The sequence below is a fragment of the Manis pentadactyla genome, chromosome 14 (genome assembly GCF_030020395.1).
Source record: "Manis pentadactyla isolate mManPen7 chromosome 14, mManPen7.hap1, whole genome shotgun sequence".
NCBI lineage: Eukaryota > Metazoa > Chordata > Mammalia > Pholidota > Manidae > Manis > Manis pentadactyla.
Window position 1 is genome coordinate 11,565,873 of NC_080032.1, and position 26,159 is coordinate 11,592,031.

The 26,159-nt window shown below is 48.9% G+C and overlaps 1 protein-coding gene across 5 annotated transcripts in view; it reads right to left on the reverse strand.

Moving 5' to 3' along the window:
- The window catches only part of KIAA1671 (KIAA1671 ortholog), a 184,060-nt gene that overhangs the window by 101,158 nt on the left and 56,743 nt on the right, over nt 1–26,159 (reverse strand). For 4 of the 5 annotated variants that reach the window (XM_036908977.2, XM_036908976.2, XM_036908979.2 and 1 more), the window contains 4 exons: nt 23,212–24,811; nt 21,185–21,272; nt 14,913–17,738; nt 7,622–7,756 (listed from right to left, as the gene is read on the reverse strand). In XM_036908977.2, the coding sequence (XP_036764872.2) occupies nt 7,622–7,756; nt 14,913–17,738; nt 21,185–21,272; nt 23,212–24,755 (4,593 nt within the window). In that variant the 5' untranslated portion in view covers nt 24,756–24,811. The remainder of the gene's footprint in view (nt 1–7,621; nt 7,757–14,912; nt 17,739–21,184; nt 21,273–23,211; nt 24,812–26,159) is intronic. The other variant, XM_036908975.2, reaches the window with a different exon arrangement.

Below are 26,159 nucleotides of genomic sequence, written 5' to 3' on the forward strand. Positions count from 1 at the left end.
GGTTTGCTGCCCATGTCTGTCCCCCACAGGAATGGGACACCAGACATCAGCCATGCTGCACACATTCTTCTCATGAGTTAATGTTGGCAACTATCTCAAAACAGTGCTCCTACCACCCTTACCACCCCCCACCCCACAATTAAAGAAAATAACAACAAATCATGCCTGGGGGGCTGCCAGTTTCCCACCTCTTCTGTCTGGAATGCTGATGTCAGTTTTAACAACCTGCCATGTTTTTTCCATACAGGAGAGTTCTGCTAAAGTCTCTGAGTAGATTTAGGTGGGTGTTTATTCAGGTTTTTTTGGAATGACTGACATTCACCACCTGAGGACCCCCTGTGGCCAGGTGTTGCTTTAGGACAGAGGGAGACTGGCTGAGCAGGGGTGGGCCCTTGGGGAGGCGGGACTCAAGGCAATTACAAGGAAGTGGGATGTTCCTCCAGAGAAGGTGCTACGGGACCCTGGGTCTTGGGGTCTTGGGGTCTCCATTAGGCGAGGCTGGAGGCAGCTGGAGGGGCAGGTTGCTCAGATCTCAAGCTGGAGACCTCAATATATAAATTATACTCAATAAGCTTTTGGAGAAGGAGGGCAGGGAGGAGGAGGGAGATGGAAGACCCAGCCTCGCAAGGCTGAGAGGAGAGGGGCAGCAAGAGAAAAGGCCCCACGGGGGCACATCATGGCCAGCAGCAACTAGAGCCCCGCTGGAGAAGTCCCTCCCCACTAACGTAGCCAGCCGTCACTCCCAGAGCTTCACAGGGAAGCTTTTGGGAGCAGGGATTTGCACTCAGACGGGCCTGGTTTCAGACCCCAACTCTGATCCTGACAAACAGTGTCATCCGGCCAATAGCGGCTTCTCCTCTCTACACTTTGGTTTCTTCAGACGCAAAACAAGGCTGATGAAAACAAGAACAACTATTTGTTTCCTCACAAGTGCTGTGTGAGGGCCAAACGAGGTGGCATCAGGAAAGCCCTCAATCACTGAAGGCCTTCAGGATAAGAAGCGGCGGGGACACGAATCAGGCTGAGCAACAGGCCTGATTCTTGCCCTCAGGAAGCTCAGGGTCTCTGGGAGAGAAGCACCTGGGATTAAGTTACAGCACTGGGGGCTAAAGGGCCTGGAGTTCATAGGAAAAGGCACAACCCAGGAGGGCTTCATGGAAGAAGTGGCACAGAGCCAAGGCTTGAAATAGGACGAAATGTTCCTCTTCCCAAGAGATCTTGTGTTCAAGGAGAAGATTCAACATCTCTGGAAATATACCTGCTTCAGTCAGAAATGCTATATATCCACAGGGGTCTCATTATGAGCTGCCCATCCCCCCTAAACACACATACCCACACTCCTTGTAGAAATAAAAACCAGAATTTTTTTCCAAAAGCAGTAACTTCTTCAGAAGAGAAACATCAATGAAGACAAATGGGGTGGCTGGGGTTGGACAGGCTGCAGAAGAATGTCCCCATCTCAGCCCAGCAGCTCTGATGCCAGGTTTGTAAAACAGAACTTGAGAAGAGTCATTATGGGGAATGGAGCTGAGTGACACATGTACCAAAGTCATGGAAAACTTGGCTTTTTTGGGCTTAGAGTAAAGGCCCTAAAGCCGAAGAGTGAAAAACTAGTAATAAAACCAAAGGTTGAAAGCAGACCACCTCTATCCTGCCCTCTGATGGTCACTTTTGAACACTGCACAAGAAAACTGGTGCCTTCTTTATTAATCTGGAAGGAGAATGGGGGGAAAGACGGAGAAACTGCAGCTAGAAATCCCCCTCCCTGGAGGACTGTCAGGTCATTTCTGATGCCCCCAGTGTGTGGAGGTTCCAGACGACGCAGCCATCCATGGATGGAGTCTGCCCTGTGGCACCTGTCCACTGTATGAGCCTAGGCCAAGCCACTTCCCTTCCAAGCCTCAGTTTCCCCAGGAGTTGTGGCAAGGATTTAGCAAGAGTACTGTGTGTGAAAACAGACTGCCAATACCCCGTGTGTTTGCTGAAGGCAGCTGGGTGTGGCTAAATTTTTTTAAGGTTTTCTTTTTTTTTTTTGCTCTAACATATAAAAATGGTGAGATTTCACATTAAGACCGAGAATCATCAGTTTTAGTTGAAACATGCTGGTCCTTCCACTCTGGGCAGGGATGGGCTGGAACGCAGCACGCACGCTCCCTCCCTCCTCCCAATCTCTCATATAAAAGACAAATGTTGTATGATTCCATTTATATGAGGTTCCTAGAATAGGCAAGTCCAGAGGGACAGCAGGCAAATGGTGGTTGCCAGGGGCTGACAGGCGGGAAGGATTAGGGGGCGGCAACTAACGGGTACGGCTTCCTTTTGGGGGTAAGGAGAGTGTTCTAAAGGTGATTATGGTGAGGGTTACACAATTCTACAAACATTCGAAACTGCTGAACTGTACATTTTAAACGAGTGAATTGTATAACGTGAATTATGTCTCAATAAAGCTGTTACACAAAAAAGGTGAGTTAAGTTCAAGAAAAATGTTAACTAAATGTTAATCAGGTGGTTCATGAATATGAAAAGTTATCAAGTGGTATAAGAATGATGGGAGTATGGGAAACGTCAGAGTCATTCTGTGTGAGTTCAACTCCCAGTTCCAGAACCTCCTAGCTGAGAGATGTGGGCAAGTGACTTCACCTCTCTGGGCCTCCGCTTCGTCATCTGGAAAATGGGAACAAGAACAGTCTACTTCATAGAGGCATCACAAGAATGACTGAGCACAGTGCCTGGCACATCCTAGGGGTGGACAAAGGGTGGCATTACACAGAAAGGGATGGGGGATTGACTGCTAAGGGGTGCTTGGCTTCTTTTAGGGGAGAAACACTGAATCAAGCCAGCAGTTGTCTACCTCTGTATATTTTGCTATGCAAGGCAAATTTACCCTTTCATTAAGCCAGTGAGCCACAGTTCTGAGACTCATTCAATTCAAATGATACTGACACAAGCCCAACATCGACCGTGGGAATGCCAAGCAACACATTAGAGAGAGAAGAGAGTCTACATCCCAGACAAATAAGAAGCCATAAAATCTCTACTCACAATTTATTTTTAAAGCACAATCTTCGATGAGTTATTTCTTGCAGTTCACATATACTTTTATTTTTTTCTTTCCATCTGAAGCTTATCAACCAACTAAAATTCAAAGAGAACACCAAATAGGGACCAACATCAGGGCCCAATTCATGAATTCCATCTTATCTCAAGTTGACTACGTTCACAAGTACTACTAGGCTTGTCATTAGCCCCCCAAATGCCAACCCTCCAGGTCTCCAATCATTATAACAAAGTCATCAAGTTCAAATGCTTGTCAACTTTGAACGACTGCCCTGGCAGATGATCCTTGTACAAAGATGGCGGCATGACAACTAGAGGCCTGGAGGTGGCGCCACCCCTCAAAAACAAACGCCAGTTTCATCAGCACGACGGAGAATTCTGAACTCAGCATTAAAACACACACCAAGGGTGTCCAGCAATGGTGCCTCAAAGTAAAGGCCCAAAGAGACTCCGGGCTACCTCCTGGACTCCAGATCACATTTGTTGCATACATAGAGCACAGTCGCTCACCTCCAAACCTTTGTCCAAGCTGTTCTCTCCACCAGAGGCAAAACACTTAATGTCTCTTCTTCTGTGAAACCTCCCTGAAAGGAGACATAAGCGCCCCTAAATTTGCTGAGGGAGGAGGTTGCTTTGAACCACAAGCAAACTGAATGGGGAAATGCGGGCAGGTCATGACAGTGCCTGGCACATAGTAAGTACTCAGTGAACAGTAGCTGTTAGAACCCATTGCAATTATTTATTTACCTTATTTATCTATGGGTGACTCATAACATGCAGGTAAATATTTGTTGAAAGAAAGAAAGACTGAGACTCCCCTGGTGCACAGTGGGCCCACAAGGGAATGAGCTCGTCGCTAAATGAACCAGCAAATAAATGCCAACCGACAGGTGCAGTGATTTAGAAAACATTCTCGAGGTTACGAGAGGCAGGGAACCCCCACGGCTGGTGAATCTGTGCCTTCACAGCACGGGAGGCACCTCTGGGGCAAACTGTGACCCAAGGCCACAGTCCACAAATGGGCCAGGGTGTTATGACCCCTACAGAGTGCAGACCAAAGGCTCACTTTCTAAGGAAAAGCGGGTGCACCACCCATGGGTGGGGACGGGAGGATGTCCACAGGGGGCTTAGATTTGCCAATGCGGACCCAAGGTCCTAAGGGTGCCCTGGAAGGGTAAAACACCTCCACTCCCCAGGCCTCAGTTTCCTCAACAGCAGAAAAGCTTCTAAGACTGGGGATGCTCTCCTGTTCCATCAGTTGCTCTAAAGCAAATGCGGAATAAAAAACTGACAGCAAGCAATAAATACCCCGACAATAACAGCAGGTAACATCCTCAGGCAGCTACTGTTGACCAGGCACTGTGCTAAGGGATTCAGAAGCACCATCTCGTGTCAGCTCCATCCCATCAGACTACAGAGTAGGGCAGTGGGAAGTTCAGCAGACGGTTAGGAGTTTGGACTCTGGACCCAGACCTTGGGAGAGGTACTTTCTGGCTCTGAGCCTCAGTTTTCCCATCTATAAAATGGGGTAAACTAGTCTCTACACCATACAGTGACCATCCTACGTCTTAGGCGTTATTATTGCTATGATTCTCCATCTTACAGGAGGAAAAGAGAGGCCCCAAGAGGTAAACTCACTTGTTTATTGTCTCTGTTAGTGGTCAGGCCAGACAGGTCTGACCTCATGCTCAGGGTCTGACCAGCCTGCGGCTCAGCCATGTATGGGTGGGGCTGTGTACATCAGCAGGGTGTGTGCTCTGGCATGTCCCAGCACCCTTCAGAGGGTGGGCCCAGAAGAACAGGTGGCAGCCAATCCTGGGCTGAACAAGTATCACATACTTAGTCCCAGGGCCAAAGTGGTCTTGTTTCCTCATGAGCTAATGCACCGAGTGCCACAGGCCCACAGAGGAGCTGGCAGGGACTAGTGACAGGCCAAAGCAGAGTCCCATGGCAGAAAGGACCCGGGTCCAAGGCTGGAAGCCAGACTGGCCCAGTTTTCATTCCAGCTCCCCCACTTGCTGTGTGGCATTGGGCAAGTGGCTTAACCTCTCTGAGCCTCGGTTTCCTTCTCTGCAAAATGGGATTCATACTCCCTAACAGGGGGTCGGGGGGCAGAGTGGGGATTAACAAAGCCTGAAGCACAGGCCTAAAAAAGAGAGATGAACCTGGATCTAAATTAGAAACCAATGGCACAAAGTCATTAATCAAATGGGTGAATCCCCTCAAATCCCTCATGAAGTACAAAATGCAGGTCGGACCACCCTCCAAAGGAGTTAGGCCAGCCAGCAAGGCCAACAGCACAGAACCCCCCAGTCCTCAGTTTGAAGGTCACCCTGGCTAAGTCAGGCCCCCTCTCTGGGCCTCAGTTTCCCCATTTACAATGACACAGTTGGATGAGCTGAGAAAAAGGGAAAGGGGAGAAGGATGGAGGAGGGTAAAGGGGGAGAACGGAAAGGAAGGTAGAAGAGAGAGAGAGGATAAGGAAAGAAGGAAGGGGGATAAAGAAAGAAAAGTTATCACTGTGGCCGAGGCATTAATCAAGGACTGTCTCTTCTGAGTGCTGAGCGATGGCGTCCACTGCTCAGAAATACTCTTGAGGTCAGACAGGACTATCCTCATTTTACAGAAGAGAGTCCGAAGCTCAGGTCTGGGGAGTCAGGCTTTTGGAGCCATCAGAAAGTGAGCCGAACACCACCACCCCTTGGTGCCCAGACCCAGAATTGTAGGGGTGAGTCCTGAATGGAGGGAAATAAGGTCTGAGGCCCCAGCACTGCCCGGGTCAGGCTAAGGACCCCCACCCTCTGCTTCGGAAGAAGAGGAAACCAAGCAGGCAGAAATGAGGCAGGGGCCTTGGGGGACCAGAAGGGAAGTGCCAAGGCAAGCCACCCAAGGACCCCAGGACAAAGGCTCTTCAATGACAGAGAGTGGAAGGGGGCAGCCTGGGAGGATGCCGGCAAGCAGGGACTATAAAAAAAGCAGGTCTTAAATGCTTTTTTCCCCATAACCTTTGTCTTCACACACACAGAAGTTCAAGTACAATCAGATAACATGAGTTGGTGCCACCTGAGAGGGAACAAAGAAAGTGTAAGAAAGAAATCAGTGGAAGGAAATATTTAGCAAAAAATAAACAGGCAGGAATGAAATATTTGTGAGTCTGTGGCTGAGATCTGAACACTTGAGGAAATTTTCCAGGACTGCTCAGCTGACTGAGGCCTGAGTTCCTCCCCCGGTTCTATCACCACCAGCCCTACAGCCAGGATTTTTCACTCTGCTCTAGTCATTCGACCATCAGGGCCCGGTGAGAACCCTGCTAAAGGCATCTTCTTCACCCCATGTTACAGAGGAGGAAACCGAGGTTCAAGGAGGTGAAGTTTCTTGCCCATGGCTATAAAGCTAGAAGGGAGGGCCCTGGGATTTAGATGCTGGAGGTCCCATGCCTCCAAGACATAGGAGCAGGCACAGTTATCACTGACATGCACACAGCTATGGGAGCAAAATGACCTCGTGAGCAGACCTCGTACAGCTGCATGAAAGAAATGCCTATCTGAGGGGCACCCGCATGGGGTGTGGGGCACAGCAGGGACTTCGTGGGCAAATGTAGAACTCAGCAGATCTCCAAATATCATGAAACGAAAACAAAGTCCCAAAAAGGAAAGAAAGTAAGAAAAAGAGAGGAAAATTCCAGGAACATGGAAGCGGCAAAGCCTGATAGCCCAGCTGGGGGCACTGAGGCTGCAGAGACCCCGAGGTTCTGGAGCAGACAGCGCCGCCAGGGTCCTGCGGCATCCCTCGCTCGCCTCCTTGAACAAGCGAGGAAACAGGCAGATAGGAAGTCCTGGCCCAAGGAGATAGCTCAGAAACAGCCAAATGGAGACTCCAAAACAGGAACAGCAACATGCTAACAATAACACTTATTAAAGTGCTTGCTGCATATCCAAGAGCACGCTAAACACTTCCTGCATTATCTTATCTGAGCCCCACAGCAGCCCTGTGAAGTCAATACTATTATTATCCCCATTGCACAGATAAGAAACTGAGACCAAGCGCCTGCCTACATGCTGAGCTAGGATTGGGAGCCAGGCGATCTGGCTCTGGAACCAGTTAGCACTGCCTCCCTCCCATACCACAGCTATCAGTTATTGTCCAAATTACAGCACAAAGGAAACAGAAATCTTGACCCATCTTCCAGGTGAAGAGACTAAAGTGCAGAAAAATCAAGGAAATTGCTCAAAAATGCTGAGAGGAGACAGTATTAGGATTCAAACCCAGAATATCCAGGCCCCAGCACATGTTCTCTTAACGGCTCCACACCAGGCAGCTGGGGATACCTCTCTGCTTCGGGCCAGAAACCTAAGAAGGGGGAAGGAACTTCCCTGGCAGAGCCACCAAACATCCTCCATGCCAAGGGCCCCAGCACAGCCAGTCAGACACGAGATTTCCAGACAGGCACCTGCCAATCCTCAAGCCCCTCAGGCCCTGGAACAGCCTCGACTCCACTCGGCCACATTCCCAGAGGTGTCCAGCAAACAACACTGCCCGTCAGTTCCACGCCAGCATCACTCACCATAAAGGGCCCACTCCTCTTGTCCTTACAGAGACTGTGGCTTCTCCGGGGGCCCGAGGCCACAGGGGAGACCGGCGAGAGTGGCTGCTCGCTGTCCTGGAGGGCATCCTCCCTCCCCAGGTCCCGTAGCAGCACCTGAGGCACAGAGCACAAGAAAAGAACTTCACTGGGGCCTTTGCACTTACCGAAGAAAATGTCACACCAAGGGAGTCCATTCTGTACAGCAAAGAGCAGAGAAGAAAATTTAAGCGCCAGAAAATTTAAGTCCCAACCCCACTGCAGTCTGCCTTAAGGATGGGAGGTGGTCTGTGGGGTCTGAATTCAGTGTGGTCTCAGCCACTTAATAACTCCGCTGAGTGCCTTAACCTCTCTGAGCTTTGACATTGTGGGAAAAGACCAGGAATAACAGCAGGCAGTTTCCAGGTTCAGAAGAGAACCAAATGAGAATCAGCTCATGAAAAATGCTGCCACCAGGGGGCAGACGTGCACAAGTCCTGAGAACCTGGCTGGCTTCACCCTAGTCTCCCCATTGCCTGCATGTGAGAAACCCTCCATAAAATGCTAGCCAGCCTCATTACTGCCACTGGTGACTTTTGGTCACCTCATTATAGACATCTCTCCATGCATCCAAATGCATGCACATACGCATAAATGCAGAGAGGAAGTGGCACATGAATAGGACAGTACTAAATGCTCTAGTCTGAATTCTGTCATTTTTTCCCACTCAGTTACACATAGGGATAGTCACAAGTCAGTAAATATGTCACTACAAAATTTAGGATTCACATGCCTCATGCTTTCCCTGTAGAAACGGAAAGAAAGGCCCAGAGAGAAAGGCATCTGCTTAAGAACACATGGCATGAGTGAAGAGCAAGGCTGGATTCCTGATCCCTTACCTCACAGCCTCTTTTTTCGATGCCTTATGGGACCCTCTGGACCTCACTTCCCTGGATGTTTCTTCTCAGCTTCCCTGAATCTCTAATGGATGTCTAAAAGTAGATGTGTCCCAGGCCAGCCACAGAGCCTCCTTTCCATCTGCTACGTCATTCCCTCCAGGACCTCTCATAACATTCCATGGCTTTAAATAAATCTGTTATGCAGACACGACTCCTGATTCTGTCTCTCCAAATCAAGACTCCAGAGTTGCAAATCCCACTGCCCACTCAATATCTCCACTCACTGCTCATGCTCAGAGCAGGCTTCACATGCTCAACAGGCCTCTCAATTCCTCCCCTCCAAAACCACCCCTCCTTCGCCTTACCCATCACCCAGCTGTGCAGGCCAAGACCCTCAGGTCACCCTCCATTTTCTTCCTTCTCTGCACCTCAACAAAGCTGACACTCTGCCTTCAACACATGCTGCAAACCTCACATCACATACCAAAATCAACTCAAAATAGATCAAAGACCTAAATGTCAGGGTTAAAACTAGACAACTCTTACAACAAAACAGAGGCATAAATATTCATGACCTTGGTTGGATTAGGTAATAGTTTCTTAGCTATGATACCAAAAGCACAAGCAGCAAACGAAAAATAAGTTGGACTTCAAAATGAAAAGTTTCTGTGCTTCAAAGGGCACCATTAAGAAAGTGAAAAGACAACCCACCAATAAGGAAAATTTCTGTGAATCATGTCTTCTAAGGCACTTGTATCCAGAATCCATAAAGGATAATTACAACTCAATAATAAGAAGACAATCCAATTTAAAAGGGGAGAAAGGATTTGAAAAGGCATTACTCCAGAGAAGATATATACAAATAGCCAATAAGTACATGAAAAGATGTTCAGTAGGAAATGCAAATCAAAACCACAGTGAGATACCATTTCACACCCACTAAGATGTCTAATCAAACAGACACATGGTAAGAAGTGTTAGCTAGGCTGGGGAAATTAGAACCCTCACACACTGCTGAGGTAGTGTAAAATGGTACAGTCACTTCAGGAACCAGTCTGGCAGCTCCTAAAGGTGAAACCTAGAGTTACCATATGCCCCCAAAAAAGCCACTCCTAGGTATATACACAAAGAAATGAAAACACATAACCACATGAACACTTGTACATAAATGTTCACAGTGGTATTCTTCACAATAGCTGGAGTACAAATGATCCAAATTACCATCAACCAATGAATGGATAAATAAAATTGGTATATCCATACAGTGGAATATTATTTGGTCATAAAAAGGAACAGAGTATTGAAATATGCTACAATATGGATGAACCTTAAAAACATGATGTCAAGTGCAAGAAGCCAGTCAAAAAGGACTACATATTGTGCAATTCCATTTATAGGAAATATCCAGAATAGGCAAATCTAGACAGACAGTAAGGAGATTCAAGGTTGCCCAGGACAGCACTGGGGAAACAGCAAGTGACTGATTATAGCACAGGGTTGGTTTCTTTTTTTTGTGGGGGCCTGGGTGATGAAGATATTCTAAAATTGAATGTGCTGATGGTTGTGGAAGTCTGTGAATATAGAAAAAGCCACTGAACTGTATACTTTAAAAGGGAGAATTGTATGGGCCATGAATTATATCTCAATACAGCTGTTGCCTCCCCAAGAAATACTGCAAAACTCTCCAATGGCGCCCACCCTGGTGCGAGCCCTGTCACCTCGTCTCAGAACCAGTGGCCTCCTCACTTGCCTCCCTGCCACCACCCTCACCCGCTCAGTCCACAGCCAGACAGCAGCTGGGGTCTCTCTAAGATACAGTCATGTTCAGCAATGCTCAGAACCCTTTGGTGGTTCCCTATGCACTGGCCCCTGCTTACTTCTCCATCTCAGCACCAGCTGGAGTCCCTGTGCCTGCTGTGGGAGTTGGGGGGCACCCGCAGAACCTGCATCCATGTGGCCAGCTCATCCCTTGCTGGCCATCGCTTGATGGCTCCTCACAGGTCCCTTCCCATGGGACCTTCTCTGACCACCCACTTTGAGTAACCTTCCCTCGCTCCCTTCTTCTGTCTCCCCGGTGCTGACCGCCCTCTGAATGAGCCCACTCCCCGACTCGCTTGAGGTCTAATTGCCCTCCGAGACCTTCTGGGATTATGGACATGTTTTCTATCTGGGTTGTCCAATGCTGCTGCCATGAGCCACCTGTGGCTTTTGAGACTTGAATGTAGCTTGTGCAACTAAGGAAATGAATTTTTAACCTTCTTTAATTTTAACAGATTTTAATTTAAATAACCGCATGTGGCTAGTGGCTGCCACATTGGACAGCCTAGCCTGATATAGTGGGCTGGTCCCTCCCAGCAGCCCCAGTGCCTAGGACAGGATCTGGCACTGGATTAGCACATTTATTAAATGTAGCAAATAAGTGGGAGGCTGGGGGGTGCTTCTCTATGGCTTCCTCAGACCTACTTTGCATCAGGCCCTGGACAGGGGGCTTGATCATACATTATTTCATGATAAGTCTCTAACAAGTCTAGGAAGCAGGCTGGATCCCCATTCCACAGAAACGGAATCTGTGGGTTCAGCAGAAACTGTTAACCCAACAATTTAAAACTAGGAAAGACAGGCCACACCCCAGAAATTCCAACCAAACTGATCTGGGGTGAGGCTCCTGCAATGCTATTTTTTTGGATTCCCTGTGTTACTCCCATATATGGCCAAACTTGCGAGCACTTGTAGAGAATGCTCTCTTTTATGGAAAAGAGAGGCAAAAATAAGAATATGTATTCATATTTGCTTGTATTTTCAGAAAGAAACTAAACGAATTTGGACAAAAAAAGAACATGAGTGGTTACTGAGTAGGGAAGGTTAGGATGGGAAATGAGAGGTTATGGGGGAATTGGTCCCCACATCTGTAAGTATTTTGGGAGCTTTGTGAAAATATGCTCTCTTCTGAAACTACAATAAATAATTAAATGAAATACCACACCTGCTCCTGGGACAAAGTTTCAATAAATGTTTGTTAAATGACAAAGAGAAACAGAGAGAGAGGGAGGGAGGGAGGAATTACTTTAATTATAGTCACATCCATGCAGGGTACATGAACAGAACTGGCTGTGAATCAAGAAATCCTCACCCAAAGGAGAAAAGATTTGCATCAAACCACCCTCTAAAGCCCTGTTGCTAGCACAAAAATGCAAACCGGCCCAAATGTTGATGTTTGGATAAAAAGTTTGAGCTCAGTCACATAATAAAATACTTTGCAGCCCCTAAAAATAATACAGTGATCATGTACACACCGTTTTCCAATGCTACATTAAAAAAAAAAAAAAAAAAGCAAGTTGTAAGATTTTCTGTAGAATATTGCCATGTCTCCACAAAACAGTGTGACCCAAAGAAAACATTCAAAAATATATTATCTATATCTGTGTCTAGACTAGGGGGCCTGAACCTCGGAACTATGGACATTTGGGGCCAGATGATTCCCCGTGGGGTGGGGGCTGTCCTGCGCGCTGGAGGACCTCAGCAGCACCCTGGTTTCCCCCAGTGGCCGTGAGGGAACCCTTGCCCAGCCGTGACAGCAATAAATGGCCTAAACTTTGCCAGATCAGCCCTAGGGGCAAAAAAAAGGGCAAAACCACTCACAGGCCTGGAGGAGCAGCACCCGGTTCCTGCACCAGGCTCATCATTTGGGAGAGCTTTTCATTCTAAACCGTATGTTTTAATGGTATTTTAAATTTTACACAAGTATCCACTATGTTTGCAGTAAAGAAAACACAAAAATTATAAATAAATATACAGTTGACCCTTGAACATGGGCTAGGGGCGCCAACCCCTCAAAAATCCACGTATCACTTGACTCCCCAAAAAGTTATCTACTAATAGCCTGCTGTTGACTGGAAGCCTTAACCGGTAACATTAAATGGTCAGTGAGCACATATTTTGTATTTTAGATACATTATATACGATGTTCTTACAATAGAGTAAGCCAGAAAAAAGGAAATGTCTTTACAAACTGTTCTCCAAAACATTTTTTCAATATTATTTATTGAAAAAAAATCCACATATAAACAGGCCTGCGTAGTTCAAACCCATGTTGCCCAAAGATCAACTGCATACATGATTGATAAACAACTCTGCAAAGTCCCAGAGGATGTCAAAGAATGTGACAACGGCTACATCTGGAGGATGGGGGAACGGGAACGGGACTCAACAGATACACTTTTTTACACACTCTTACGAGACTAGAGTTTCCAACAACCAACATTTTGCATTTCTGTATAGTTTTTATTTGTTTAAAGACAAAGAACCAACCCAAGATCTCTGGGCAGGAGAGGAAAAATGGGGAGCTGACCCAAGGCTTCCCACCCCTGTGGTGAGAAAATGGATCTCCAGACAATGAGCACCCCTGAGGCCCGCACACCCCTGGTGGGCACCCAAGGCCAGTCTGTGGTCCCCTCCACAATGCCCGACACTCCCACTGCCAGGAGGCCTCTGAACAAGGCGCTGGCAAAAGTGTTAAGGGTCACATTTCATGGACTCTTCCCTCTCCCACTGTTCCCACAATCATAGCCTGGAGGAGTGCAGAGGCGACACACTCCTCAGGAAGCCAATCTACAGGACCCACTGGGTGCCTGGCCTATGCTGGGTGCTTTATTTCTGAGCAGCCTAGTAATGGTGCTTCAGAGTAGGCACTCTTGTAAACTCTGGTGAGGAAACTGAGGCCCAAGGAAGCCGAGCGACTGCTGTATACCCAGCTGGTAAGTGGCTGAGTGAGATTCAGACACGCTCTGAACGTGGCCACCAGAAGAGGCCTCGGGCGGACCGTCATTTCAGGGTCTCTCCTCGCATCATGTAGGTCTCGTTGCCACCAGGTCCCTTTCCAGGCTGGACCCCTGCTCTCCGTTTCCAGACGAGGACACAGGCACAGGCCCTCAGTGGAAGGGGTTGCCTTTAGTCATGCCCTCTCTAAGCGGCAGCCGTGGGATTTGGGTCCTGGTTTGCCAATGCCACATCATATGGGTGGCATGGAGAGGGGACGAGGTTCCCACACAGCAGCAACCAGAGCACACCAAGACTTTTCCCACCTCCAGACCTTCCCATGTGCTGTGCTCTCACCTCCCCAGATCAGCCCATCCAAATTCATAGCCACCCCTAAGGGCAGGGTCAAGCCAGCACCTCCTCTAAGACGCCTTCCTAGGCTTCTACTCCAGTGCCTTGTCTCATTTACTGGCCACAGATCATCATGTCCCATCTCCCCAGAGATCAAAAGTCTCCGGATGGTGGGCTCCATACCTCCATTTCTTGCCCAGCTCCACAGTTCCTCATTCACCACTGAGTGACCTACTTAAAAGCTTGGGTGTCAGGCCAGACCTGGGTTCAAACCCTAGCTTTGCCTTGTGGTGCTGTGTGACCTGGGACAAGTTACCTAACCTCTCTGAGCCTTGTATCTTTCCATCTGTACAAGATGATTATCCACAACAGATGCTGTGGGTGCCCTGCCCAACACTCACGAACATTCCAAGGGCAGTGGTGTCTTGCTGCGGGAGGACTTTCTCTCCACCACTGAGCATGGCACCAGCCAGGAGGGAAGAGCAAAAATGTTAGAAGCCTGGTAAATAAGCTGAACCTGGTAAATAATAAATACTCCAGGTTCCTTGCCCCTTGGACAGGACAACTCAGAGGTGATCTCTGCTGCTTCCCAGAGGTCTCCAGTGAGAATGAGCCTCAGCTGCCCACAGTGGAACCTTTGCCACCTGCCTTCCCTTCCCCACTGTTCCCTTCACCCACTCTTCAAGATCACCTTCTAAAACAACTACTTGCAAGGGTCTCCTTCTGTGGAAACCCAAACCATGACAATCCCACAGAAGAGGGACTGTCATGGGGCTCGCATAAGATCGCTCATTCAACAAATATTTCTTGAATGTTCACAAAACGTCAGGCATGATGCTGGATACTTTGATACAATAATGAACTTGATACAACATACTGGCATACAGCAGGTGCTCAATGAACGACATCTATCATCATCTTTCTAGGCCAGAGGTTTCAAAGTGGTGGTACATGGGCTAAATGGAGCCAACGGACAAGTTTTATTTGGACTGAACAGCATTTTTTAATGAGCTATCTGCATTTCACAATTGGGGGATTACTTTAAAATCCAGATTTTTCAGATTTTCTTGGTAAATCAGATGGTGCCATCTCAGGACCACCATCATCACGTGACCAGAAATACTGAGCAGCAGTTGCCCCCTTCAGATAAGGCATAAACACCCTGTACGCAACAATCCCCACCACTCCCTGGGGTCTCACGCCCAGCCCGAATCCATCTGTTCACCAGCCCACCTGGCCTACATGCCTAACCAACATTTGACAAAACTGAAACAGCCTTCAAAACTCACCTTTTGATTGTCTCGAGCCTCTGACTCTCGCCGACAGGGCCCCGTTTTCATCTCCGTGGCCTTTGAACTATCCCCAGGGAGGCGGGGCTTCCCTCTGAGCTGATCTTGCCTCCTCTCTCTGGCTTCCTGCATGATGGACAGGCCCTCTCGGATTCTGGCAGGGGGGCCCTTCTCTGAATAGGTCCTCTTGATATCCAGGGGTGCCCTGCCACAGTCACACAGGTGGCCACCCCACTGGACCACACTGCCTTCCTCTCCCCTCCCGACAGATTTCTTTGGGGTCCCTTTCTTCTGGTGGGTGGGGGAACATTTGGGCAACATGCTGGCCCCATGGCCTGGATCCTGCCAGACAATAGGTTTTGACTCAGCTGAGTAACTCGCACACTTTGCACCATTATGTTTACTAGCAAAGGGCTTTTCTTCATCCTCAGGGATTCCCGAGACCTTTTTCCTGGAACCTGCAGGGCCAGAAGAGGCCCCTGGATATTTCTCAGGAGCCGAGTGTGGCAGAGCCCAGAGAGGAGGGCTGAATTTGGTGTTTGTGGCTGTCCCTAGGGTCTCTGCCGGCTGCCTGCACAAGCCAGGGATGGAACTGTGGCTTGTTTCAGCGAGACTGGTTTGCTTCCAGAGACCCTCGGCCTCAGACCTCTCCGTCAGGCTCCTCCTCCTCAGTCCCACCCTGCCCAGGCGGCCTGGCCTCTCCTGAGAGGAGCTGCTGGACTCGGGGTGCAGGCTGTCCAGACACTCAGCATCCTGCCTCTTGTACTCTGCCATCAAGGCGTCAATGTCGAGAACGCTGGATCTGTAGCCATCTTTGATTTTACCAGGGAACCTCTCACTGACCACCTCCATCTCCCTTCTGAAGAGGTCATCACTGGTTTTCAGATGACCTCTGAAAGCCGGGGTCACTTGGGGAGCACTTTTGGGGGACGTCTTGCTCCCACTGTCCTCCCAATCATCCTGAAAACGTGTGCCATCTTCTGGTCCCCGATGAACCCGTAAAGTGTCAGCGTTGATGATTCTTTGGCTAGAAGGATCCGGACTCCTGACCCCAGGAGACGGTGGATGGTCTGTGGGCTTCAAAATTTTTAAAGAGCTTGCACTGTCCCGCTCTCTGCCCTTAGCCGGGTTTTTACTGCCCACGGTCTCCAGTGGCTTGTTGTGGTTAAGAGAAACCAAGGTAGATGTTAAAGGATGAGGAGATAGAGGCGGGGTGGTTTTTCCAGAATGTTCTGTCAAGTTTTGGGGCCCTGACTTAACAATGCTCTTTGCTTTTTGAGTATCAGGAATCTGATACGTCACTGCAAAAAATGTCACCCTGGATTCCACAGAGGACTCTTGTTTCATGGCTGGACAAGTCCGGTCCTGTGCAATACCTGGGGTCACCTCCTGGGTCTCTGCCCTACTGTGCGACAGTTGAGGTTTCCTTAAGGCACTGACGGTGGGACTCACACAGCCTGTCTGTCTCTGCTCCTCCTTCAAAGAGCTTTCTGGGGCCAGGAAACTGAATTCATCGAACTTCACATCACGGGGTAAAGTCCGCCGCCGCCACTTCTCGAATCTCTGGTCAGTGGGACTCACCTTACGCGTCTTGGCTTCAGGCTGGGGCGCCTGGGCCAGCCTGGGTTCACCTTTGCCAGCAGCCACGAGAGGCCCTTTCTGCATAATCGTGTCTGCATGTGGCCATGCTTGGACGTCAGACTGAAAGTCAGAAGGCTTGTCCTTAGCCCTGGAAGGAGGATCCGGGGGGCAACCCCAGGGGGAGCCCCTCTCTCCCGCTGAGATGCCACGTCCCAGCTTGCTCCCAGCCCCTTCGGGCCCCTCAAGCCGGGCCTCCCTGCAGGCGGCCTGGATGGCCCTCACAGAGGCAGCCTCGGGGCCCCAGGGCCTGGCCGGGCGTCCGCGGGTGACCGAGCCCTTCTCCTCACTGTCCACCACAGTGGCTTTAAGCCAGTTCATGGTCACCCCACTTGTCCATCTGGGTGATGGGCAGTTGCCCCCAAACTCTCGGAAGTCGGGCTTTGGCCCACTGACCTCATGCGTCCTTCGAGCTTCCCAAATCAAACTGGCCCTCTGGACGGACCCTGTCTGACCGTCCAGCCTGTACTCTGGGTCAGCAGGGGTGACCTCAGGGGACAACTGCCCTCCCTTCAGCGAGAGTCGAGACCTGCTGCTTCGGAGAGTCACAGCTTTCTCCTCTGGCACCGTGGAGATGGCCTCACTGTGTGCGCGCTCCCCTACTGAGTGCACAAGGTCATAGGTGGGCTCAACCCTCGGGGCTATGGGAGGATTTTCAGAGTGCTTAAAGAAGGGGCTATTACTGTGATTTTCATCCAAAGGGTATTTTTCCGAGAGCGGCACGTGAGACTGTCTGGGCTCACCATTCGAAAGGCAGGTCCATACTGATTTCTCTGTGTCGGGACTCTCGAACCACCTGGAGTTCTCTTTCTTGAGGTTTGTCTTTTCCAGTTGGTCCCTCTCCAGCCAAGAGCTTCTCTCCCGCCTGGGTCTCAGCTCAAACAAACAGGCATCGGCCACATCACCAGGGGGCGTGGCTGAGGGACGGCATCCTGACTGGTCAGCCACGGTGTGTCTCTCGACGTGATGCTCAAACACTGTGGCCCACACAGTCTGGAAGCTTCCCTCATCTTCTGGAGTGCGGTCAGAAGGGCACGGAGGCCCCACGGCGCTTCCACCCCGGGAGCTGTCTGGGACTTGGTGAGAACTGTCTTTCCACTCTGCCTGCCTGGGCTTCTCCCCGAGTGTCCCGGGCTTCCAGGGGCTTCTTGGGACGGATGTTCCATCTGAACCATGCCTTTCCTTCTGCTGGAAAGAAAAATAGAGAAGAAGCCAATGTAAGCTAAAGGATTCAGAAGGGAAGGGAAGGGAAGAGGTGAGCTGATTGAATTGGCTGCTTTTAAAATCACAACAGTGAGATACTATGGAACTATAAAGGCCAAACGCACGCTATGTAGGGGAGGATGTGGAGAAACGGACACTCGCAGACATTAATGGCAAGAACATAAATGGGGACAATGTTTGGCCAATGCAGTGTACCTGTCAGGATTTTTAAATACTCATTTCATCTGGCCAATTTGCTCTCAAGACTTCTTGCCTGTGCTCACAAGTGTATGTGAACAAGAAAGTTCAGGCAGCACCCTTCTAAAGCACACTGGTTAAATCAGCTTTGATATGGTCAAACAACAGAGTTCCACATGGGCACTTGGACCTACTGAAAAGGTGGGTCCCAAGGTCATGATATCTAAGAACACACCAAACACTCTGTTGGTGGAAGAAAAGCAGAACGCAGGACAATATATTTATAATATGATGGCCTTTCTATATATGTGTGTTTTTTGGGTAGCAGGCCAGCAGACCAGAAACTGAGACAGAATTTCTATATTACAGTCTTGAGACAGCGTTTCTTCTCCCTCTGGGAAATGTTAGCCTCTGCAGTTACTGTCCTCAACTGATTGGATGAGGCCATCCACCTGTGGAAGGTAATCTCCTTTACTTAAAGTCAACTGCTTATAAATGTTTTTTTAATTTAAAAATTTTTTCTATTGAAGTGTATATTTGATATACAGTATTATATTGGTTTCAGGTATAGAACATAGTGATTTGACAATTACAGACATTACAAAATGGTCACCACAGTAAGTATAGTTACCATCCGTCACCATAGCAAGTCATTACGGACGTATCACTGACTATATTCCTTATGCTGTACTTCTCACTCCCATAGCTGACTTGTTTTACAACTGGAATTTTTACCTCTTTCCCCTTCACCTATTTTGCCCACCTCCCCAACTCCCCAACCCTCTAGCAACCACCAGTTTGTTCTCTGTATTTGAGTCTATCTCTGTTTTGGTTTTGTTTATTTGCTTAGATTCCACATACAAGTGAAATCATATGGTATTTGTCTTTCTCTGTCTGACTTGTTTCACTGAGCTTAATGCCCTCTAGTTCCATCCATGTTGTTGCAAATGGCAAGATTTCACTATAATACCATTTTTTAAAACTGTTCATGTGTGTATATACATGTAGATAAACAGTGGAGAAAAGAAATAAACTAAACTGTAAGCGAATGAGGGGCAGGAGGAATGAAGATGAGAACATCAGCTTTTATTTAATTTTACATATTTCGGTTCTGCATGATTTTTATACTGTGAGTCTATTACTTAGTAATTTTTTAAAATATTTTTTCTCCTGTTAGAAGTAAGTCTATTTCAACAAGTTAAACAAAGGACTAACCATAGGACCCAGTAATATATACTCATTCTTGGGCACATACCCAAAAGAACTGAAAACAGGTGCAGACAAAAGCTTGTACACCCATTTCTATAGCAGCATTATTCACAAAAGACAAAAGGTAGAACAGATAATCCAAAAGTCCATCAACTAACAATTGGATAAACAAAATGTGTTCTACCCATACAATGGGATATTATTCAGCCATAAAAAGGAATGAAGTTCTGATACATGCTCCACCATGGATGAACCTTGAAAACATTACACTAAGTAAAAGAAGCCAGACATAAAAGGCTACATGTTGTATGATTACATTCATATGGAATATCCAGAATAGGCAAGTCTATAGAAATAGAAAGTAGATTTATGGTTGCCAGGGGCTGCAGAAGGGATGGGATATGATTGGTCAAGGGGTTTCCATTTGGGATGATGAAAAATTCTGTGACTAGATGGTGGTGATGGTTGTACAAAATTGAGAATGTACTTAATGCCACTGAATTGTTCACTTTAAAACAGTTAAAATGCAGGCAGGGCCATAGCTTGCTAATTAGTCTCTACTCTAGATGACGGAATGCCATTAAAGAATCTCTAAAATATATTGATTTAAAAATTTTGTTTACCTTTCATTACATAAATTTTGCATAAATAATGTATGAATCTATTCTCATTGTAAAGGAATCTAACGGTACAAAGCTCAAATCTTTTTGTTCCCTCATTCAGATATTCAAATACCAGTTCCCTTCCTGGATAACATTATTATCAATTGGTCGGGGGGGGGGCGGGAGGATGAGGTATATCCTTGAAGAACTTTCCAGAACTTTCTCTTTGCATTATTGTGAATTTTTCAATGTCTGTGTGTATGTGTCTGTATGTATATATACATATTGTTTTTTAAATTTAACAAATACTATCTGTTGTTCTTAAGCAGTAATTAAAATGGTATTATTTTGTTATGTGTACTTTACCACAGTAAAAAAAAAAAATCACCAATAGAAAACTCTATTTATGAAGATATAACCTCATTATATTTAAAGCAGAAGTTTTATTCATCTTTCACTTGGGGAAACCTACACTTACCCTATGATCCAGCCATTCTATTCATAGGTATTTACCCAAGAGAAGAGAAAACAGACATCCCTACAAGGCCGTGCCCACAAATGTTTATAGCAGCTCCATTTGCAGTGGCTCCAAAACTGGAAACAGTCTGAGTGGCCATCAAAGGGCAGTCAGATAAACCAACTGGACTGCCATACAATGGAATACTACTCAGCTACTCAGCTACCAGAAGGAATGAACCACTGATACATGCTACAACATGATGAATCTCACGGGGAGAGGAGTCGGGAGGGATTTCAAAGAGGAAACATGCAGGAGCTGGACAGGTTCATCATCTTGATTATTTCTCAAAGGTGTACATAATATGCACCAAAACTCATCAAACTGGACCCTAACTATATGCAGTACACTGTATGTCAATTATATCTCAAAAAAAGCTGTTTTTAAAAAATAAAAACTTCAGAACACATCAACCACATAACCAGTTATACCTAGTAGTTATTGTATGAGCTTTTTCTTACTAAACAGACTAAATAAAAATACTTTTTAAGCAACTGCTGGAAATTTCCCTCCTTCTGCTGCTGCTAGGTGACCAGTCAGGTTGGGGAAGGGAGCAGAGATCATAACAAGGAAAATTGAGGGAGTTTCTACTAATTTTTAACCTAAATTTTAATTTCTTAATTAGGCAGGCATTCGTACACAGGAGAGCCATGTCCTGTGCACAGAAAATAATACATACCTGACAATCACATTTATAAACAGCATTTAATACCAAGGAATGGGGACTCACAATCCACTGTGCCAAAAGAGACTTTAAAAGCCCCAACATTTTAAAGAAAAAAAAATGTTTTACTCTTCATGAAAGGCTTCTGATTCTTTTCTGGGTCTTACATATCATGAAAGGTCTTTTTCCAGTAAGTTTACCCACCGGAAAACAAGATGTAGCAGACACAATGCCTCCTTACCTTTGCTCTGGATTCCTTAGGAAGGTCACCACTCAGCTCAGGAATCCTGTCACATCTGACTTCATCATTTGAAGCTGAACTTGAAAACCTGGTGCAGAGACCCAAGTTACTTGTATGGGGCCAGAAGCTGCATCTCCCTCTAGCCCACACTCTGGAACTATCTCAGGAACCTAGGGGTGAAGTCAATATTGACATCATCAAAGCAAAGCTGCCCAATTTCCTTTGAGAAAAGGCATGTTTGTTCCAGTCACCAAGCCGAGAAGGGTCAGGTGGGGACAGCCGACCTGAGACACAGCATCATCAGGAAAGCCGGAGCCCCAGGCTTGGGTGAAGAGGCCTGGGTGCTAGTCGCAGCTCTACTGCCCCCCCACTGGGGGAGCTTGTGACCTCACGTGAGCCTCTGTCTCTTCATCTATAAAATGGGAATAATTAACACCTCCCAGTGGTCTTTGTAGGGCAGATAAGAGTCTATTGAAGGCCATAATAGCTATATGAGGGCATTCAGGGAAGAAGGAAGGTGCCCCAGGAGGGATAATTAATGATTGCTGCTAGCAACTCCAGGCACAACAGCAGACCACCCATCAGACAAGCCACAGGACTCGTGGCAGTGGGCTTTCACAGAATGTGTGGGGTGGGGAGGGTGTGCCTGTCTCTGTGTCCCTGGGCCACCTTGACCAGGTCATTGTCCCTCTCTGGGCCTCAGCTGCCCCACTTGCAAAGGGAAAGAGGGAGGAAAAAGAGTTCTGGGCTAGAATTTTTCTATATTGGAAGAGTTCTCTGGAGCGGATGCCAAAAGATTCAGGACTGGGAGCTGCAGAGACGAGGGAGGGGAGAGAAATCAAAGCACTTAAAGTTGACCTACACTCAGCAACTCAGGGTCAGTCTCCTGGGAGGTGTGAGGCCATGCATTAGTTGTTTCTAAACTTAGAGCCTCAGTTTCCCCATATGTCACAGGGGAATAATCTTAGGCACTGCAAGGATGCAGAAAGAGGAGGCATGTGAGGTCCCTGGCATGGATGCCCCTTTCTCTGTTCTCTTAACTCAGGGGTTCTCAGCCCTGGCTACAAATGAGATCCCTTGGGAAGCTTTTAAAAACTACAAAGGTATGAGCCCTCCTCCCCAGACCAACTGAAATTACAATCTATGGGGATACAGGCCAAACACTGGTCTTCTTTCCAGGAGACTCTAAATGCTGAGGGCCACTGGTGTCACTCCGGTTCAGCTGGCTGCCCTGGTTCCCATGGCTGGGAGGGCAGTCTGCCCAGAGGTCCTGCTCCCTGGGAGCTCCATCCTGGACGAAGTATGTCAGAGGCATGCATGTCATTAATGTACTGGTGGACACACCCAGGGGCATCTCCCCGTTGTAGCAAAGAAGCCACTCAACACTCATGGGAAAGCAAAGGTGCAAGAAATGTCAGAAGCCTGGCAAGCTTAGGAAATCATCATTAGCCTACAGGATTAATAATACCACGTGGAGTTATGGGTATTGAGGGCTTGCCATGGCAGAGAGATTTCCAGCATTCTCTCTTGGAGTCTTTGCCTTAATCCTTTAAGGGAGGTCTTAGTGTCATTTCCATTTTACAGATGAAAAAACCGAGGCTCAAGAGGGGAAGCAATGTGCCCAGGTTATCTTGACCCATCTGCTTTATTTTGCTGGCCACTCTTGGAGGTGTGGGCCATATGTTACATGTCCTCAGACTTTAGGGAAGGAAAGCATAGCTATGGAGACAGGCTGAGCAGGAATTACATCAGGCTCCTGACTTCTCAATGGTACTTCACCTTTCCTACCTGCAGCTGTGAAATGGGCCTAATACCTCCCATTCGGTACGGTGCAAAGAAGGGACAGGAAATTGAGCTCCTGGCCCCAATGCTGGCACACACTGTACCAGAGGGGAGCTAATGCTAGTTCCTCTCAGGGCTGCAGGTAAACTGAGAGAGGGCTGGTAAGGTGACCAGCAATGGCGCCTCCGTGGGCAGTCTGTGGTAGCTCCAGGGCTGGCTGAAGCCCATGGGATGTTCCCACTTACAGTTTGGTCAAATCCGCTGACAACGGCCGTGCCTGGAATGCCTTCCTCCTGGTGCCCGGCTTTGCCTCAGAGCTCTCAGCAGCCCAGCCTTTGATCCGCTCCTGGACGCTCACACCTGCTTTCTCTGGCCCTGGCGCAGCTGACGGGGACTCGGAGGCAGCCAGTGGGGATTCAGACCCCGCTGCCACGGTGCTCTCCTCCCCAAAGAGGCTGAGGCGCTGCTTGATGCTGCCCCTGGGGGTCCATCCTCCCTCCAGCCGGATTTCTCCATCAGCCGCTCTGCTCGTGACCTCAGCAAATTCTTGGTCTTTTCCAGGCCTGGGAGAAGGGGACTTGGGCACCTTCTCGGGGTCCCCGACCAGGTTGGCTTTCTCGTTCCCAGGATTCTGGTCTTCCATGGGACTGTCCGTGGCTGAGCCCCCGGCAGTCCTGAGGCTGCCCGTCTGCATCTGCTTAACAAGCATTTTCCGCTCTCGGATCTTCTTGGCCACCTCCAGAAAGTCTGGATCTGGGTCATGAAGGGGAGCCCCTGCTTTGACCAAACATTCCACACTGGCTTTGGGTTCCAGGTCAGACCTCCCTGGGACCCGCCACTGGGCGGTGAAACCTGCGGCCTCGTCGGCCACCTTCCTCAGCGCAGCATCTCTGCCCTTGAACGGGGCCGTGAGGTCCATGGACAGAGGCCTGGGCCTCCTCACCCACGTCTTCTCAGGAGGGGTCGGGGGCACTTTCCCCACAGCGGCTTCTCCACCGGGGCCTGGCTTCTGAGGCTGAATGGATTCAATGAAAATGGCTGACACAGGCCTTCTCTTCAGGCGAGGCCTAGGCTCCGGAGTGGGACCCCTTGATTCCTCCGTGCTGCTGGCTTTTGACAGAGGCTCACTTGGGCCTGCCTCCTCTGGAGTGGCAGCTGGCCTTGTGTCCTGTGACAGGGAGGCTAGTTGGGGAAGGGTCCCCCCAGGCTTTCTGGGGGGCAGGGCTGGCTTGGGGGCCACCTCAGGCCGGGAGCTCAGAGGGGACTCCTGAGACTCCCCTGCGCCAGCCTTCTGAGCCCCCTCACTGCTCCCCTTCCCCAGAGTGGGGCTAGCTTTGGCAGTTTCCAAGAGAGTCATGGCCTTGGGGCCTGGCTGCAGAACCGCAGCCTTGCTGAACAGAGATGAGCTTCTCCTCAGGCCCTCCCCGCTCCCCGCCTCCTGCCCCACCAGGCTGGGCATCCTCTCACCCAGATGCTTGGCCTCTGTGTCCTGGGAGAGGCCACGAGGAGGAGACAGCCCAGATGGGCTGGGCCACAGGGATGTGGCAGGGGGTTTCAGGTCCTGGGCCTTGCCCGTGGAGAAGGGTTTGGGGGCGAGCCGTGGCAGAGGGAGGAGGCAGGCCGGGCTGCTCCTAAGGGGGCTCTTCCCTTCCAGGAGCAGCGCTGCAGAGGGGGCAGCACTGGCCTGGCAGAAGTAGGTCCGCTGCAGGGTCTCCTCTTTGGCGATCTCACCCAGGCCGGGCACTCTAGCCAGGGAAGTTACGGAGCCAACTTCGACCCGCGTCACCATGGTTACAGTTGTGGATCCATGGGGATCAGGAACATCCCAAATGGAGAAGCAACCACCTTAAAAAAAGAAGGTAAATTTAGAATTCAAGTCAGTGTCTGGATGGAAGCAAAGAGGTTGGGGGACTGGGTGACAGACTGGTTCTGGACAGCAACTCTCCACTGCCCTCACCGGCCAAGCCTAGAAGAGTCTCTCCGTCTCTCTGAGCTGCTGGCAGGGGCAGAAGATAAGCTTTTCTGAAGTTTGCTCCAGCTCCAAGGGTGGGGAAAGGGCGCCAACATTCTCTAGCGCTTGCTTGACTCAGCTAAGCCCAAAGCCAGCACCTCAGGTAGAAAATGATTATCTTTGCTATACAGATAAGGAAACCAGCTCAGAGAGACCAAGGACGTGGCCTGGAGTCCCTCAAGAGTAAGAGGCAAAAAAGGTCAGGATTCGAACTCATGTGGGACTCCAAACACACACCACCGCTCCCAGTACCAGGCCCGGCGAGTGCACCCTGCCTGCTTCCCTTCACTGCTGTTACTCCAAGTCTTTCCCAGTTCAGAGCCTGCCCACGTCAGGCATCCCAGCTGATCCTCCCGATAATCCTGTGTCGGGTGCCAGGCACAGACAGGCTAAGTGACCAGCCCCGGCTCACACAGCTACCCAATGCTTGAGTCCCTGGGCCACAGACTTGATAAGTAGCCCCAGAACCTGGGCTTCAGCTCCCTACCCCATGGGCTGTCCCTTACTTTCCCCTCCCCCACCCTTCCAGATGCCATTTTAAAAAATCTTCATTTTTCACTCCACCCACTGTTATTTGTCGGCCTTTGGTTCTTTTCTGTTGAACACCTGTATTATGCTGGCTGCCTTCACAGTCTCCATAAGAAGAGCAAAGGCTAATGGTGAGGGCTCCCCACCAGTGAGGCCTGAAGGTAAGCAAGGGCTTCCTATAGCTGATCAGTCACCTCCTCCTCACAGCCCTGTGCGGTGGGCATGAGGGTTATCAGACCCCACTGTGCAGGGGCTCAGGCACCAGCCCCTTGGTCATCCAGCTATGAGCTCTGCTCTCTCAAGGCAGGGAGCCTCCTCTCTCATTAATCCTCCGACCCCAAGAGGCAGGGATTAACCCTGTCTCCATTATGGAGAGGAAGGGGAAGAGCACAGAGAGGTCGCCCAACTTGCCTACATCACACAGCTGACACATGATTTCAAGTCCTCGACCCATTCAACTCGGCCTTTTTAAAAATTATGTCATACTCCTTTCTGGTCTAAAAAGTGCCGGACAAGCTGCTATTCCTGATCCTTCCCCACCCTCCACACCAGTGTTCCCTTTCTCTGAAAAATTTCCCCCAGCCTGCCCCCCTCTAGGTGAACTAAAAGTAGAAGGTATTTTAGTTAAACACAAGCCTCCTGCTTCCCTTCCGG